The sequence below is a fragment of the Arachis ipaensis genome, chromosome B8 (assembly GCF_059453495.1).
Source record: "Arachis ipaensis isolate K30076 ecotype BB chromosome B8, ASM5945349v1, whole genome shotgun sequence".
Classification (NCBI taxonomy): domain Eukaryota; kingdom Viridiplantae; phylum Streptophyta; class Magnoliopsida; order Fabales; family Fabaceae; genus Arachis; species Arachis ipaensis.
This window is the reverse complement of record NC_142443.1, coordinates 22,036,220-22,055,873: the sequence shown is the minus strand read 5'-3', so window position 1 is coordinate 22,055,873 and position 19,654 is coordinate 22,036,220. Positions and strand designations below refer to the sequence as shown.

At 33.2% G+C, this 19,654-nt stretch overlaps 1 protein-coding gene across 1 annotated transcript; it reads left to right on the top strand.

Annotated features, from left to right (window-relative positions):
- Positions 1-30: 30 nt before the first annotated feature.
- LOC107612912 (Met-10+ like family protein) lies at positions 31-8,896 on the top strand. The gene is made up of 11 exons (XM_016314697.3): positions 31-482; positions 1,118-1,216; positions 3,757-4,685; positions 5,514-5,612; positions 5,974-6,093; positions 6,192-6,358; positions 6,500-6,570; positions 7,383-7,525; positions 7,893-8,004; positions 8,190-8,302; positions 8,513-8,896. Exons 3-11 carry the CDS (start codon positions 3,861-3,863, stop codon positions 8,654-8,656), a joined length of 1,794 nt encoding a protein of 597 aa, XP_016170183.1. The 5' UTR covers positions 31-482; positions 1,118-1,216; positions 3,757-3,860; the 3' UTR covers positions 8,657-8,896.
- The last annotated feature ends 10,758 nt before the right edge of the window (positions 8,897-19,654 follow it).

Here is a 19,654-nt window from a genome sequence, read left to right as displayed (position 1 = left end):
AAGGGAAAAGATTGCACGTGTTATCCACTTATCCCCCACTTCTCCAACTCTTTCCTACAGCAAATGCCCTCGCCTCCACCAAAGAAAGCAAACCCTAGCAGCCTCCACCAATCGTCGTCGCCGTCTGTCGGAGTGGGAGATTGCTGCCGCGGTCCGTCGCACTCAAGAACTACCGTCTTCGTGCTCTCGGGCCTCTCGCCGGATCCTCCGCGTCGTGTGCTCGCATCTCACCTCTCTCCTCTATGCTCGGCTGCTCCCGTCTCCCTCCGCCAGTGAGTGCTCGAGCTGTGCGCGTTGGTTGCTGCTCGTCGTCCGTGGTTGTCTCTGCTCGATTCTGCCTCCTAGTGTTACTCGAGTCTCGTCTCAGTCACTGGCATCTCGTGGTTCGCCTGTCTCGTCGCCGGCGGCCGAAGCAACTCGTGGGGTTGTCTCTTGCTTCGTCGCCTTCCGTGGGGTGGTCGCTGACTCGCCGTCGACCGTTGGTGAGTCCCTGCACCATCGCTTCCCTGTTCTCTCTTCTCCAGATTTCCCTTCTCCCTGTATTTTTGCATGTTGCTGTAAATCGGGACTTTACTAAGATTTGTTAAATTTGTTGCTGTAACTTGAATTTGTTGCTGAATTTGTTGCTTCCTAGTCACAGAATCATAACAGAATGCTCAGTCAGTGCTTGGTTGATTGGCTTTGCTCACTGATTGTATTTGATGATAGATTTTAAATTGATAACTTTTAAATTTTAAATTTGCACTGCCCATGTTACTGATTCACTGTTCCTTCAGTGTTTTTTGTTGTTGTTAATCATTGTGATGAGCTTTGTTAAAATTGGGTTGAAAAATGTTAATCTTTCTTCATTTTTCATTGTTCTTAACTTCTGTTCTTATTAAAAAAATTGCAATTGGTGATCTTTTGATTTATTATATGCTTCATGTTTTTAATTTCACTCTGCTTCTAGGCTTTGAAATCAGTTTATGATAACTGTGATCCAATTATTTAGTTGGATAACTGATGTAATTATTGAGTTTAAGAGATTGAGTTTTTCTGTTCTCATTATTAGTAAGACATGGATAGTTTAGAATTTTCTATTTCTTTGCCTTACTTCTGAAGTTCGTTATTTCAAAAGGTTCGGTGTTGGCTTCAACTTTCAAATGGGAATTAGGAGCTGGTGACGATAACAACATCTTCTGGAACTGAGTCTGTTGTTTCACTGCCTGATGCGAAAGTAAGATATGATCTAGAATTACGATAGTACACACTGATGTTTTTTCCATTTGGCTGGACTTAGTGAGACAACTGGGAAATATTCTTGTTTGGTTTGATTAACTAACTTCAATATTTAACCTTGTTAATCATATCTTGTACAATTCAGACAAAAGCAGGGCCTATTTTGGTTGCCATAAATTCCTTCAAGAAATTTCCTCTGTATGATAATGATTATATTAATGATTATATTAAAGCCTACAAGCATAAAAGAATTAAAAGAGCCTGTTTTGTTTTACTTTTTGACTCAATTACATTAAGGTAATATTGTCTATCTTTAACTTGTGCACTGCAATTATTTTGCATATTTTGATGATTAATTACATTTAGTTGGTGATAGTTTGTGTAGGGTTTTAAATTTGAAAGATATTTTATGATGTTTATTTATAATTTACTTATTATTTTATCATGAAACGGTTTTTCCGGTTGAACCATGGTTTGACCGGTTGGACCAATAAACCAGTGAACCAGTGACTAGAGCGGTTTGATGACCGGTCCGGTTTTCAGAACCTTGGTTAGTTGCTGATGGCTTTTAATTTTTTTGTTCAAATTTACTGATGACTTTGTTTGTAGTTGCTGGTTTTGCTGGGTGAAGGTTTAGTGTTTTGGATTGTTTTATAATGTGCTAATGTTTGTAATTGCTGGCTTTGTTTGTAATTGCTGGGTGAAGGTTTAGTGTTTTGTGATTATTGGTTAATGTTTTGGTTTAGTGTTCTCTCTTTTCCAGATTTCCCTTGTCCCTGTATTTCTGCATGTTGCTGAATTGGTAATAAATAAATTTGCCTTTTTGCTTTAAATCGGGACTTTACTAGGATTTGTTAAATTTGTTGCTGTAACTTGAATTTGTTGCTGAATTTGTTGCTTCCCAGTCACAGAATCAGAACAGAATGCTTAGTCAGTGCTTGATTGATTGGCTTTGCTCACTAATTGTATTTGATGGTAAATTTTAAATTGATAACTTTTAAATTTTAACTTTGCACTGCCCATGTTACTGATTCACTGTTCTTTCAGTGCTTTTTGTTGTTGTTAATAATTGTGATGAGCTTTGTTAAAATTTGCACTGTCTATATTACTGAGTGTTCCTTCAGTGCTTTTTGTTGTTGTTAATCATTGTGGTGAACTTTGTTAAAATTTGCACTGCCTATGTTACTGATTCACGGATTCATCCCTCTCGTCATTATCATTGGCATGAACTCCGAACCAAAACCCCAACTCTCTGGATAAAATTGTAGCGAAAGCTTATTGGGACTTTTTCTTCTACTTAAGGTATGAATCAGAATGATGGGGCCAAGTTGTGAATACACAAGTGTCAACGGACTATAATATATATTGAGTTTGTGACATTAGAAGGGTGTAATAATAACAATAATGGAGTCATGTTATTTGAATATTGAGGTTTAACATTTAAACTCTTGAGCTTCTCAGCCCTGTTTGATTCTTCATCTCAGGCAATTGAATCGAATCAACCAGGCCTTCCTTTTCTTTTTCTTTTAGTTGATTCTTAATTTTTCTAATATATGTAGCTTTCTGAATCAAGTGGATCAGATTATGTAGTTTTCTTGATTTGGGATATTTTCGGAGACGCATTAGAAGAGCTATTTTATTATTATGTTTGCTATAATAATATTCACATGTTCTGTATGCTTGGGATTGTTTCGGTGTTTACATTTTCTTTCCAAGTCACTTGCTGTGGTTGTTCTTTGAGTTAAGGCTTTGTATGTGTGTGTGAGAATATGTGATAATGTTGAATGCTGTTGCATCTAATAGGAGTTCTTGGAGTACCCTCATCTTTGGTCCTTTATAATTTATTTATTTTATTCTAAAACGGTTTCTCCAGTTGAACCACCGGTTGGACTGGTTGGACCAATGAACCAGTGAACTAGTGATTAAAGCGGTTTGATGACCGGTCCGGTTTTCAGAACCTTGGTTTTACCCATGTGATCATCTTATTAAATTAGAGCTTGTGAGTTTATGCTAATTTTGTAAAAGAGCTTATTTGGTTTATGTTTCTTTTGTTAAAAATATGTTTCTGAAGAATTTGACTGTATTCTTAGAACTGAGTGAACTTATATCAAGACAAATTGAAATGTTTGCTTGATTTAATGCAAGGTATGTGTTTTTTTTAATAATGTGTTGAATGTGTGGGTTTGAAGAGGCCTTTTAGTGCAAAAATTCCAGTTTGTATTAGCATTGTCCTATCCTTCCGTTATTCTGTGCATATGTTTTGAAATGAGGTTTTCTTGTTTGTACAATAAACCAAGTTATATAATCTGTAAGAGAATGCAAACAATGAATTTAGCTATCACTAACATTTTGTTGATATATATATATATATATATATATATAAAGTAAATTATAATTATGTTTTAATGTGTTTATTTATATTTTATTTATTATTTTATTATCAAATAATTATTTTGATTGAATCACGATTGAACCGATTGAATCAATAAACCAATAAATCAGTAACTAAAGTGGTTCGATGACCAATTCGATTTTCAGAACTTGACCGCAACATCATCCTCACTTGGGCTGAAACTACAACCATATTCATAGGCTCATAGAATCGGGAGTAGTAACAGAAACACAGACGCAGTTGATTCTGAATGAAGACAGCAGGGAGCATATTCCTAAGGACTCACTTCCCCCCTCCAACTAAGCTCCTTTTCCTTCCTCTTACAAATCCCAAACACTCCCTCTCCCTAATTCCCATTTCCATATCCTTCACCCGCTTCTCATCCACCAATCCCAATCCAATCTTATACGGACCTTCCCTCCACAAAGGAACCGTTCCAACGCTTCAATGCCCCCAAAACGATGCCCTTCTCACCCTCCGTGAAGATGCCTTCACTCGCGTCTTCCACCTCTCCGCCCTCCGCGTCCCCTCCGCCCACTGCTCCGCCTTAGAGACTCGCCTCCGCGGCCACCTCCTCAACTGGCCTCGTGTTCGCAACATCGCTCGCGTCCCCGGTGATGACCTCGATCCCGACCTTGCTTCGCTAGTTACCTCCGGAGAATCAGGAGGAGGAGAAGAAGGACACGTGTCGTTGCAGCGACGGATTTACGGCCAAGCCGAGGGAGACGGCGACGTTTTGAGCCCCGTTCTGTACAGAGAGAAGCTCGCAAGGACGTTCAATACGCGCGGCTTCGTGAAGTTCAGGAACCTGGCGAAGATATCGAGGCCGCCGAAGAGGAAGAAGAAGAAGAAGGAGGAGGAGGAGGAGGAGGAGGTGAAAGTCGAGAGGCGCACGGGGAAGAACGGTTTTGCTACGGTGGAGGTTGTTGAAGAGGACGATAATGGAGGGGGTATTTTGGGGAATTTGGTTGAGGAGGAGTTTGGGAGGGAGAAGTGGAGGGGCTCCACGAGGTTGCTGTTGCTGGATGAACGGTACGCCGGTCGCGGCGTCCAAGACTTGCCTGAGGCTATCAAGGTGGTGTGTGTGTGGCTCTTTTGTTTCTGTGAGTTCTGTGACAAACAAGCATTTTGCAACTGCTTTTTATATCTGATTTTGTTCATATTATTATTAGTATCTGCAATCTAACTAATTCGGTTTGAGCATTACAGAAAGAAAGCTCTGGCACTAGTTCTTACCTGTTTCAGAAGACTTGAATATGATTGTTGATATGTTGGTTCTTACCAAGTGATGTTGGTCTTTGTAGTAGTTTATTGATGCTATGCTTTGGTATGCATTGCTTCTTGTAAATTGATACCAGCCGAATAGGTTAGCCGAGTAACTTAATCCTATCACATATATCACACCTCACACCAAACAAGATATAATAAAAATGAGTTATGTAGTATATACTTATACAACATAACAAACAGGGCTTTAGGCATAGCATTGTGATGCTATGGTACTAGGCATCTGAAAGCATGTATGTTAATCTCATATGATGTTTTGTGTTTGGTATGCTTTGTACGATTGTACAAGCCATCTAGTCCTTCGTGCAATTTTAGCTTCATGCTGATGTGGGGAATTTATACTGTTAATCCTTGAGGACCTTAGTGTCGATGTTATTTACGCCAGTTCAGTTTAATTGTGCTAGCATGAAAGTGAATACAAAACAGTTGAAAAATTACATTAATGTTTGGATATTTGTTACCTGATATTGGTCAAACTTTTCCATCTTGCTATTCGTAGTTTTAAATGGGATAATCATATGTAGATTCATATCTGTCTTTTGTGTATTATTATTACATTTTGTTTCTGACATTTTACCCATTCACTTTTGACATGGTTTACGTTTCCTGTCTTCAGGCCGTATTAAAGGAGTATGCCGAAAAGAGTGCAAATTTGACTTTTGAGCTAGTTAGGTGCAAGTTGACTCTGTTTTATGATTATTGGCAGATGAATGAGGTAATTAGACCAAGGATATCCAGTTATCCACTGTTGTAAATATAAATATCTTTTAGCCTGTGCTGTGTGTATCTGTGTTCAGTTTTTCATATGTAAATATTTTTCTCTTTCTCTTGTCGTGGGAGATGAAATTCTCTTTTCACCCTCATGGTTTACATAAATGATATCTGTGCTTCAAAAATAAAATAATATGTTTTGCCCTGTGTTCCATACGATGTTTACTTTTTAATTTCAAATTTGTATTATGATCTCTAGAAGATATGTTCTTTTAAAAAAGAAACTATTGAATTTCTTTATTCAACTTCAAATTGTGAGTGAAAAAAGAAATTCTCAGTCAGTCAGTCCTGTATTATTGTTGCAGATCCTGGAGGTCTTGCTACCTGATGGTGTGGTTGTTCCTTCAGCTTTTGAGACCGTTGGTCACATTGCACACCTGAATTTGAGAGAGGAACATTTACCATACAAAACACTCATAGCAAAGGTTCTTTGTATAGAAATATCTTTGCCAATCAAGTTAAATGTGTAACCTAGAACATCATAAAATTTCTTAATCATGTTAACACATACTATCATATTCAGGTTGTGCTGGATAAAAATAAGCCAAAGATACAAACAGTTGTGAACAAGATTGATTCCATTCATAATGAATACAGGACCATGCAGCTTGAGGTTCTAGCAGGAAACCACTCTCTAGTTACCACAGTTGTTGAGAACGGAATACGCTTTCAGGTTGACTTAGCAACAGTGTATGCTCTATTTCCATCACTGACCAGTACAGAATATTTTGGAAGACTTGCTTTAAAAATTGTTCAATTCATGTCAATGTAATAGCTCTCTATCTCCTAACATAGTAAACACCTGGAATTTGCTTCTTTTTTACTATGCAGATACTGGAGTTCTAGGCTTGCAACTGAAAGACAAAGGCTTCTGAGTGGTTTTACACGGAAAGATGTTGTCTGTATGTATCTATTTCTTTAGATTATATACCAGCCTACTTATGTTATATTTCAGTTTCTGTATCATTTGATCCTATGTTTTGAACAAATTTGGCTGTTCAGCGTAATCTGATGTCAGCTACCAATGATGAAATTTGATTGTTTGTAACAAATGTTTGAATATCAAAAGTGCTTAACGGTGACACAATTAGATAGTGCTACTTGGGTCTTGGTGCAGATTTGCTAAACAGTATGGCTGTGAGAATGAGATCAGTGAGAAAGTCTTGGAATTGAATTTTGTCTGTGAGATTTAACCTTTTCACAACTTATGGGCTCAGGTTATTTTAGTGCTACATGCTGGTTTACATAGATTTAAGCATATGAAGAACTGATTTATTTTGTGAGTGGGTGTAGAAGTCTTGGATGGCTAGACAGCCCGTTGTTGGTAGCTGGATAGTGTGTAGTCAAGCAGCTTCTAATATTTAAGAGATCAATTAATTTTTTAAATGACATTTGCTTGAATTTATGATTTCCTGGAAAATGGGAACAGTAAAATTACTTTGAAGTCTTTATGACATTGAAAGTCTCAAGGAAAATAAAAACTAAGCAACAATTAGTGGACCTGCATAAAACAGACAGCACAAAAGTGTTGCTGTTGCTTCAAAGACTTTCCTTTTCTTTGTCCTTTTCCATGCAATAACTTCTCTTTTTATCTTTAGTTGGTGACTTGTTAGAGCATTCTCTGTATGTTGACTTAATGATAGGGTTTTTTTTTTTTGGATAAAATTCATGACTACTTAATAATAATAATAACGTTATAAAATCATATTGACAGGTGATGTTTTTTCTGGAGTTGGTCCCTTGGCCATATCTGCAGCAAAGATAGTTAAGCATGTTTTCGCTAATGATCTAAACCCATTTGCAGTGGAGTATCTGGAAAGAAATAGTGTTCTAAACAAACTTGAAAGGAAGATTGAGGTAAGCTTGCTTGTTAAGTGGTTATCTTCTCGAATATGTTTCATGAACTTTTACACACGAAATGATAAAAAGGAAGCAGCTCCATGGAATATATAGATGCCATTTCTTGGTTAATGTAGAAGTGCTGAAAATATTTATATATGGATTAGCAGGTAAGAAGTGCGGACATAAGCAGGAATTTTCAAAGTGTCTATTTAGGATTTGAAGTATTATTTGTGTGCTACACAATGATGTGACTGAGTGATGATTAAAAACTATGCACTATACCCATTATTAGTGTACTTTCACATGTTGATTAATAAACAAGGCAGAAGTTACACTTGAATCAGCGTACAGTAACAATATTTTTCTTAATCTGTTGTTCTAGGTCTTTAACATGGATGGGAGAAGGTTCATTAGGGCTATGTATGCCAGTGATAAAGCTCAATCAATCACGCAAGTGGTTATGAACTTGCCAAATGAAGCTGCAGAATTTCTAGGTTGCCTTTCATGACTGGATCACTGTGACTTTTTATATATATATATCTCATGTTCCTTTAATCTATCCAAATATATGTCACTCATCTAATTTGATCGACCCTACTTTGTATGTAAGTGTTATAACTTAAATCTGGTTAACTCTTTACACCTTGATTAACTTCTAGATGCTTTTCTTCTACTGCAGATGCATTTAGGGGAATATACAAAGACAGACCCAAGGACACGGAATGTAACTTGCCAACGATCCATGTTTATGGATTCTCCAAAGCGCAAGATCCGGAATTTGATTTTCACGAGGTAAGTTGCTGGTATTTTATCTGTATATATTTTTGTGCAGTCATTGGATCAGACTCAACACCAAATGACTGGGAATTTTACCATTGTGTCACTCTTGAATGCGTGTGACCTGTTTCTTCTTTTCCCTATGCTTCCTTTTGTTTATTTAGTCATACATATACCTTGCAACAAACATAAAAGCATGTTAACGAAGAAACTCTTGTGGTGCAGAGAATAAGAATTGCCCTGCTAGAGGTCGCAGTCAACGTAGAAATGCGACGTGTACGACTTGTGGCGCCCGGAAAATGGATGTTGTGTGCATCATTCGTTCTCCCTAGAAGTGTCGCATTTGCTAATACTGCAATTGATACTTAAATATTTTTTACTGTCACTTAGCAAAGTTTTGTTGCATTACATTAGTTACCCCATGCCCAGAGCGAATAATGTACATATGTTGTAACATGTATTTATCAAAATCCATACCAGCGCATAGCTTTGTTTATTTATTTTCTTAGGATGTTTGAAATAAAAGTCCAATAACATGCATTTATTGAATTGTAAGAGCTGCCGGTGGGTTCTTTTCGAGTTGAAGTTGATTTATCTTATTCAAGAATCAAGAGTGGTTCCATGATCGACCCAAATGCTGATACTGTCAGTTCCTCGTAAATAACATCATTTTTTTGGCGTATTTTTATGTTTCTAATGAAAATAAATTTAATAAAAGATGGGCAAAACTGCAAAAGTACTTTTTCCTTTATTAATAATTGTCCTCTTCTTTTATCTAAGCTGAATCACGAGAAATCCCAATAATCAAGAGTATTTTTCAAATATAAAATACTGTTCCAACAAAATTGGCCATTTATTTTTTAATCCTTTTTTCTTTCAGGATCTGTTATCCAAACATACCTGCGATTTATGGCTTACAGTTACAGCCTTACACATCAGACAGAAAACAAGATCTCGAGGACCCAGTCATGGGGCCAAAATAACATAACTACAAGAGAGTAAAATGTCTTTACAACAAATCCAACAATGTTGATCTTTGAAGGTTCATACTTCATAGTATGAGCAAAAGATGGTTTGAACTTTGATGTCACATGTAGAAGCCCTTGAATTCTAGTACCACGGTACCAGTGACTCCTAACTTCTTGTTGGGTTGTCTTCGTGCATATCCCCACGGGGTCCACTTCATCTCTTGTATGGGCTGTGACACGTTTCAGTTTGGTATGCTTCCTCTTAATCACCAAACTGAACTTGCCTCCCAACTCAAATTTTTCTTAGTACTATCTGGATTTCGAAATGTTCTCACAATATTAATGTGTCAATATATGTATTCACTAACATATTTATGACATTTAAATTAATGAAAGAAATTAATTTTACCTTTATCAATAAATTTGACAAATGTATTATATTATTTAATTGGAGAGACATAAAAAGGGACACTACAAATATGACAAGTAATTAATCTGCTTTTGTATTTTGAATATGACTTATAAGTTCCTTGTCTGCTTGGTGTTTCTCAAATAACAAAATATATATATCCACACCATACATTCACAAAAAGGTAATAAAGATACTCTCTAAGTAATTGTGCATTATGCTTACTCAATTCTAATATGAGTAATATCAATATATGATATGAGTATTCATTTATCTTTGTGTGTGTTTTTAACCATGCTTTTAGAAATCGGACCAAATTAGTCGCTTCAATTGAATTAACTGACAAGTTATGCTATGTGTACACCAAAATCAGCCACTAAAATCAGCCATCGGTATAAAATATATGTTGAAATATAAATACACATTAAAAATAAATTAAACCATACATATATTTATATACAAATACATTGATGACTGATTTTAGTGACTAATTTTTATGTACAAATAGTATTTTCCTTAACGGAAAATCGATCACAACGTTGTTTGGTTTAAGTTAAAAATTAGTTATGAGCGAATCAGTAAATTGATTAAATGAGTTTAATTTTTAGCAATCAATTAACTTAAAATAATAAAACACAAAAAAATTATTTTATAAAAAATATATATTTCATACATAAATATATTATTTTATGAGAGATATTACATAATCAAATCTTTTTTATAATCAAATTTAATCAAGTTTGTTCAATAGTTTATTGGCACAACAAAAACTCTAAATAAATATGTATATTAACGTCCTAAATAAGATGAAAGTAAAAATATATTGAAATGTTCATTAAAGTATAATAAGACTTGGTTGTGTACTTAATTATAAAATACTTGTTCATCTAACATTTTTATTATTTTATTATATCCAAATTAATTTCGGTTGAACTTAGTTGAATCTTTGAATCTTTAACTCTATCGGTCTGATTTTCGAAACCTTGTTTTTAACTCGCAGGTGGTCAATTCTGCCCAACTTTAAGATAAACGAGAAGTGCATTGGTGGTTAGGTTTTTTTTTTTTTTTTTTTTTTTTTTTTCTCTGTATGATAAGTAACTCAAGTGCATAATTGTAATGAGAAGATAGAATTATAGGAATAATATTATGATGATTTGTGAAAAATGCGATAGATAGGTGACAGAGTTGGAGGACAGCTGAGAGAGGTGTGTGTTTACTAAGGTGGGAGTGTGGGACATGTACGAGAAACATGTTTGCTTTTATGTCTGTTCATTTTGTTTTCTAATTGTTTTCCTTTTGGCAGGACCAACACAACTACCAGGTGATGGTGACCCTTAAACATGCCCTTTTTCTTCTCTCTCTGCAATTTAATCAATGCTCTCTATATGTATCAACAACACACCCACACAAGCAGTTTCTACGATCCATCCTGGAATCCCTCCACGCTCCATATAACACTCACTACCCTAAGGACTATGGTATATATATGTTGCTTTCATCAAAATCTTCTTTGATCCATCTACTTCATCTATCCTTATATATATGATGTTATTCTTTTTTCATCATATTACCTGAGTAATATTTTATAAAATCTTTGGATTGCATCTAATGTTTTATATAATTTTTTTATTAATATAATATTATTTATTAGATATACAATTTAAAATAATTCATATTATTTTGTGAAACAAAAGTGGAGAGTTTATGGCATATAAGATGGGAGAGGGGGCAAAAGGGTCTTCTTAGGACGGTAGGTAAGGGCAGAAAGGTAAAAGTGGAGTATAGTATAGTAGCAGAGGAAATCTCAGTTCAGATTGAGATCTAAATAATGATCTGGGGAGGTGAGTGTGGTCCTTCTTTGATTTTATTGTCTTATTGGTATGTATGTGTGAGAGAAAGGGGAGAGAGGTATCTTTGGCTGTTTTGTATAGAAATAGTTATGCTCCTTCACTAGTTGCATAAAGTTACAACCAACAGTTACTCTAACAACACTATTCTTTTATGGCAATTCTCTCAACAAACAAAACAATTTTCTATTACTTTTCTTTAATTTTCTTTTTTTTTTTTTTAGTTTTGGTATTTTTAATAACAACGCTTCTCTTATGATCAGGTTCAGGACATGTGCTACGATGTTTTTGGTTGTGTATAATTTTTATGTTTTATTATGAATCCTCCTCCTAAAATAATGTATTAGTTGATTTAGGTCCTAACTCCTCTTCCCCACAACTTAATTGCATTGTCACACTCATTAAACCACCCCTTTTTGCTGCTACAAAACAAGAAGTGAAACCTTCGTCTTGGGCGGTGGATTCCTCCATATTTATGAAACATGAAGTGTGTTATATTTGTATGACATGCATTCATATAAAACAGCTGTTTGTGGGGTCCTGCTTTTCCTCTTCACCCGCCCTTATTATTATTATTATTAATCGAACTACTAAAATTAAAAATTTCAAAGATTTAATTAAAGTTAAATTAGATATAATAAAATAATATTTATATATAAAATATATTTAAAACTTAAACGTACTTTTATATTTTATTATTTTAAATTAGTTAACCATTAAAAAATAAATCGATTCAATCAACTTATCAAGTTTAGACAAATTCACTAACAACAAACAGTTTCAGTTCGAATCTCATTATTATTATTATTCACTTGTTTATATTGTTAATTGTATAAGCATTAACTGATTGTATTTGTAAATATATATATATAGATTAGATTTTAATTGGTTAATGGTTATACACGAAAAATAATTTGAAACTAGCATGTGAAGATGTATAATTAGGAATGATCGAAATAGAAATATTGGGAATGTTTTGGTGTTGTTTTAATTTGTTATTTTGGCCTCCCCCTATGATCTAAGTAATAATGATGAAGTAGGTATTTGCAGAAGAAGAAAGCATATATAGGAGATGATTGCATTTTCGAAGGTTAATAATAGGTGTGTCAAGGTGGTCCCCCTTCAAGACAAATAATAATATTATTGTTTAACCCTGTTACATTAAAGTGTGGTAAAAGTGAAACATAATAACACTCAGGGTAGGTTCACTTTAGGGAGAAAATAGGGTAAAACTTTTTTAATTCAATTTCTTAAGTAGGAATACAAACAAAATTCATCCATAAAATTTTTTCCCCATCTTAAACTCCCAATCCAATCTACTCTAAAAGTAAATCAATTATGAACTATAATAATACATTTGAAAATGAATATAAAAAACAATAAAACAAGGAAATTAATGAAAGCACAAAAGCAAATGCATGGATGGGGATCAGTTTGTGATCTTCAAGGTTGTTGGGACCAACCTAGCTATTCTCCAAGAAGCGGCGCTAGTATAATCCTGTGCTTGATGTTGTGATTGTGATTTTGATTGTGATTGTGGGATGGTGATTGTTACTTATACATGACCTTTGATTTCATGATATTTGGTCCTACTTCAACTCTTAGCTTCACCATTATTATCCTTTTACAAAATAAATGAAAATTCTTTGCAACCCTCACACACATGGTTTGCATTTTGGGGTCCCCAAATTAAAGCCCGTCTTCACTAAGGTTTGCAAAAGTAGGGCATCATATATATGACTACTTGCATTCATGTTATCACAACTTAGGAGTCTTCATTAATTTCACAATGTATGAATGCTAGGGGTGACACGAGTATTGAGTATTCGATTATTTATTTAAATTCGAACCGAACTAATTAAATTTGTTCTGAAATCAACGGATAATTAGGTCCAACTCAAATCAAATCAAATCAATAACTCTTTCTAATAACTTGTCTGGGTCACTCGTCCGCTTAAGCAAGTGTCGGGAGTTCGAACCCCGCCTCCCTTGTGCATGCAGCAACTCATTGGCCAGTGGCAGACCTTTAAATGGAGCTCAGATCCGCGACAAATTAGTCCTTAATCTGTCGGGTTGGGGGATACCGTTTGGGTAAACAAAAAAAAAAAACTTGTCTGGGAATCCAAATTAATTCGTGGATCCGACCATGTGTTAATTAAATAAAAAAAATAAAAATTTAAAATATATATGCCTTTTAATATGTTTAAATTTTAATGTATTTAGTTTTTAATGTATTTAGTGTTTAACATTTTTTAATTATTTCTATTATTGATTTTACATGTTTATTATATTTACAGAATTCTTAAGATAAATTTTTTTTTTATTTTTTTTATGAATTTCTGTTTTATCGGATAGTCAGGTACCCAATTATCCAAACTGAACCAATCCGTTCTTAATCGGTTTTGTTTGGATACATACACAAAAAACATAAATTCAAACTAAATCGAACTAATTACAATTCAATTAGTTCGGTTCTAATTTCACCTCAAATCTAAACAAACCCTACCCGTGATCACCCCTAATAAATGCAACAGAAGTTAGTTATTTTTTTTTTTTTTCGGTATTCTTCAACACAATAGATAAATGACTAATCTATCATGAATTAAAACTCAATTTAAGAATTTATTCTTGGCTAATAAATTTTTACATGTACAAAACAAAATTCGAATATCTGACACTTACTTAAATAAATCAATAAACTAACTAATAGATCAACCCAAATTAGATACAATAGTAATGAGCTAATGTATGTTGGCTTGCATGTTCAAATTAACTTGTACTATATTATATATCAATTAACGTATTATGTGCACACAGAAAAATTAACTATTGATCAATTATTTGTATAGAATATATATTTAAATATATATATATATTAAAATATATAAAATAATATATGTATTTTTATATATAAATATATAACGATTGATTTTATAACTGATTTTTTATGTATACAAATATAGCAGGATAATTATTTTTCTTAAAGTATTATTTATTTTATTTTATAATGAGAAATATAAATATAATAAAGTAAAAAAAAAAAAACCCAAAAGGTTACTTTTCTTTCCATCCTATATAATGTATATTTTTGTATAATTGGGGTATAAAATTTTCACATTATATATATATGACGTTGAAGCTAAGTTGTTAAGGTCCATGGAATGATGAGAGAACCATATATGCTTCTTTACATGTGCGTGGTTCAACTTTTTCTTGTTACTCAAATATGAAAGCCATCATTGCAAGTCTATTTCTATAGGCAGAGATTCTCATAATTCATGATCAATTATATCTTCTTCCTTATGATTGCCAAAAGGCTCCATCTTTTAAATGATTTACCACTTAGAACCGACCAACATTACGTGCGTATCTTTCAATTCCATATAACTATATCATCATATGCCCATTGCAAAACACCATCATATGAAAAATTAATTATTTTTTAGTCTACATTTTAGTTCTTAAATCATAAATTCTAAATCTTTTAAAAGAACAAAAATTAAAAAGTTAATTTTATAATGACAATATTAATTAACACATTAAAAATTAGTGTCACATATTGAATTTATTCTTATATTTAACATACCAAATGCAAAAGAATAATGTAACTTTCTGAAAAACGAACAATATGCATGATAATGTAAAGCCTAATGATATGTTGCCATATAAATTTGTTATAAAACTGACAGAGTGAGAATGCCACAAATACAACTAAACACATATTTGGCCCACATTCCTCAAAGTTTGACACGTGTCACACGATTATCACCTCATCACAACTACTAAAAAACCCCACTCTAATGTAGAGGACCTTGCCTTTCACCACCAATCAAACTTATGCAACTAACACATGTGACGTAATCATAGGGTTATGCAAGGATCACATAATATTAATGCATTGATCTACACCAAAATACCATATTGTTTAATCCTCTTGTATATATAAAACAAACTATGGAAATTAATACGTCTATAATTACATTGTATATTATTATTTAATTTGACAAGTTCAGAATATAATTTTAGGGTTTATCCTACTTATATATTATACTTATTACTAATAAAAGTTTTGTTGTTTAATAAATATCTAAGATATATTTGATATATAATTCATAATTTTAAGATGAATATAGTATGAAATATTATATATTTTAGAAGATGAAGGAGAAGAACACGAAGGAACACACGTATGGCCATGTCATTTCAGCATTTAAACACAGTCGAATTCTTTCTACTGAGTATATATATGAAAAAGATCATTTAGACCCATTTCAATTCTCTCTGAAAAGATTCCAACTTTCTGTTTCATTCCTTTTTTTTCTCTTCAACAAATTAAGACAACAACCACCATTACCCCTTCACCCATGGCTACTACTACTTCATTTCTGCATCTTATGGTTACTGATAACAACAACAACAACAACCATGAAGATCAACAACCCATGATGGATAACAATCCTGTTCTCAGTGAGGAAACAACAAGAACAAGGAGTTCTAATGAACATGGAGGAAGAATCATCAGATCAGGAAGGAATAAAGGTGCTCGTGTCAAACCAAAGAAACCGCCACAAAGAGGCTTAGGTGTTGAACAGCTTGAAAGGTTAAGAATGCAAGAGTGTTGGAAGAAGATGATGATGATGAACGACTCTTCATCTTCATCTTCTTCTTCACCCTCATCTTCATCTTCCTCTGGGGTTGTTCTTCCAACAACAACTTCGACAACTGCTGACTATTATCATCATCATCATAATCATCATCACTACCCTAACATGGTAGCTACTTTTGGTGGTAACAATGGTGGTGTTACTATGAAGTATGGTGCTTCTGCAGCACCATCAGCACCAAGAAGCCATGTCCATGGTGGTGGGTTTCAATTCATCCCTCAACAAGTTTTTCATGGAAGTGCTGTTGGTCATTTCATGGGGAATAATAGGAGTGGCTTTAGTGGCGGTTCTTCTTCTTCTTCTTCTTGTTCCTCGTTTGGATCTGTGGCAATGGCGCCAGTTTTTAACCCTTTGCTTGGAACCCCTTTGGTTGAGACCTCGAGATCAGAGCTCACTTCAATACCAAATCTTCACCACCATTCTCACCTTCATCAACCTCTTGATTTTTGCCTTAAGGTACTCTAATTGTTAATAACTCTTCTAACTAACTAACTAACTAATTAATTAATTAATCTCCATTTCAATGTGATTCTCGTTTCATGAATTAATGAATTGAACATCATTGGTAGGTATCAGATGGCTTATTTAATTGTTCATTGTTTTGTGTTGATTAAATAATCTACTGCCCTAGCTTTTTGTTTATATTTATTTATTGCCATGATTTATCTCAGAAAACAAGGTTCAATAATGAGGAGAATGTGAATGGATCAAAAGCAAGGAAGGAGAACTCTTTGATTATATGGAACAATGGTCCTAATTTTGTTGGATATGAAGCCCCAAACCTTGATGATGGGGAAGAAGTCACTGAGATTATTAAGAATGATGAAGCTGGTGCTGATGAGGTGGATTAATTAATTAATAATTAAATTTGATGTATAGATGATAGTAGGAATTTGGTTAATAAATGATTGAATAAAGGGGCATGTTTGTGTTTTATTGTAGGGTGTGGAAGTTGTTGCTGTTCACAGGAAGGGAAACTCAGTGTGTGGCAGAGTTTTCATGGAATATGAGTTTTTCCCAGGAAAAGATGGCAGAGGCACTTCTTCCAAGGAGCTGGAATTTCCCACAATTGCTGCTGCTGAAGCTGAAGCTTCCCCTATCACTGTTCCTCCTCCTCCTACTTCTACACCCTATAGAAAACTTCCTCCTCCTTCTTCCAATTCCAACACCAACAACAACATTGATTTGTCTCTCAAGCTTTCTCGCTAGAAAAGAAACCTTCATCATAAAGGGGGTCACTACTTTTGTCTTTCTTGTTGTTTCTGCTGCATTGTTCTTTGCATTCTCCAAGTACAATAGTAGTCTTTCTTTAATTTTTGAACTTTTATTTGGTAGCCTAATACCTAGCAAAGCAGTTCTATATGTATGACCTTGTTAGGAAAATCATCATCATCACTATCTCTATCTCCATATATCCTTCACAAGATTATGTCATTTAATATAGTCTCAGGTATTTTAATTTGTCTCCTCTTTACTTGATTCATGTTATATATTTTTAATTAATTAATGTTAGTTAATTATTGATACTGCATTATAAAGTATCCTCATTAATTATAACACAGATAGATTACAAATTTTACATATATTTATGTGCATGATAATTACAAGTCTATATTATTTAAGAGACTAAAACAAGATATAGACACAAAAGAATAACTCTTTATATAGACTCTGAACAAATGAACAGCTTCTATTACATGTATGTATAGATTTTGGCTAATTTTTTTTTTTTTTTTTATGTGATTCAAAACCCTAGCAACTGCTCTTACTGTTTAGTCTTTGAACTTTAAAACACTTTGCACAATGTACAGCCACTTGCTTCTCTCTCTATTTTGTTTTACTTTATTATTATTATTATTATTAAAGGGTTTCTGTTATAGAGCTAAGTTTGCATCTTTTATGTGCTGAAACACATGGCTGTACATTCTGCTTTGCCCTTTACGGAGATTGAAGTGTATATATAATGCCTTTTGATAAGAGTACTGCTGCTTCTAAACACATGAAAAGGATTCATCACAATAGAGGCAAAACAATACTGAACTCCTTAATGTCAAAAATTAGTATTTACTTTTTGTATAAACAAATTTTTTTTAATACAAAGAATAAATATGGGGTACAAATATTTTGAGTTAACACAAAATCCATTAAAAAGTCTTTAAAGTCAAACAAAAACAACTCAATGTTGTTCCAAATTTTTTTTTTACAATATTAAAAGCAATTTTTTTATATTCTCTTACTTCTCATTAATCAATTTTAATACAAAGAATAAAGAATGTACATGAAAATTGTTCAACTACTATTGCTTCTCCTTAATATATAATTTCATTTAATTTGACTCTAAACACAAAATCTAAAAAAATTAATTCAAATATATAAAAGAGGAGGAATAATAGAATATTTATTTTTTAGCTAATATTAATTAATTTTTAAAAATTATTTTAAATTCTAAATCATAAATTACAAATGTTTGATTATAAACGTTGTTGTTATACTTTGTGATAAAACAAATTAAAGGGAGCATCTAGCAATACTATATACTAAAGAATGAGCATGTTATTATTGGGGGTTAACATTTGAAGAGGATAGTTTCCTTTTGCCAAAGTAGTAGTAGAATGTAGTACTACATACACTACTACACTGTGTGCAGCAGCAGCAGGCTAATTAGGACTGATAACTCTGTGATGAGTATAAATATGTTCAGGCAATAAGGCAGGTCACACTGTCAGTAACAAATGTGTGTGTATATATATATATAAGGTTGTGGAAATTAAACCTTTTTCTTTTTTGGACTCTGTTAGTTTTTGTGTGTGTTTTATGATATGTGCCTTTATCATCATCATCAGCATCAACATCTTGTCTTTAACCTATGCCCAGCTTTTTCTTTTCCCTTCCTTCTAAACACACATATATATATTAGAAGTTTTTGTAGGGTAGTACTTAATTATTAATTACTATAAAAAAAGACTGCATCTTTTTTAATATTGTGATAAAACTATATAATTAATTAGTTATTAATATTTATTCTATCAATTGATGAGAGGATGCTAAGTGTATATCTGAATACTGAATACTCATTATAGCATTTACAAAACCTCAGCTAGCTAGCGTTTTATTGAGAATTAATTGGAACTATTTCAAAAATGACTAACTAATGCATGGGCATATATAACATGATATCAGCAAAATATGATGAAATGGAATCAAATATGAATTTTACTACTTGCATTATTGCATATGCAGCATTTAGATGAGAGAAAATAAAGAAAGGAGAATATAAGCATGACATGATGTGAGTGTCTCAAAATGCTAGGTAAGGGTATATCTATGACCATGAGTTCTCCAAAAGTATATATATATATATTGCGAAAAACAAAAATCAGCCGCTAAAATCTTCATTTTATATTTGTATATAAGTATTATTTAATTTATTTTTAATATATATTTTATATTTTTATATATATGCAGTAAGGTTTTATATA

Bases quoted from the DNA above. Each gene is read 5' to 3' on its own strand.
- LOC107612912 (XM_016314697.3), top strand. From the start codon at position 3,861: ATGAAGACAGCAGGGAGCATATTCCTAAGGACTCACTTCCCCCCTCCA. The intron at 6,359-6,499 runs GTATGCTCTATT...TTTACTATGCAG, and splicing joins CAGGTTGACTTAGCAACAGT to ATACTGGAGTTCTAGGCTTG. The intron at 8,303-8,512 runs GTAAGTTGCTGG...CTTGTGGTGCAG, and splicing joins CGGAATTTGATTTTCACGAG to AGAATAAGAATTGCCCTGCT.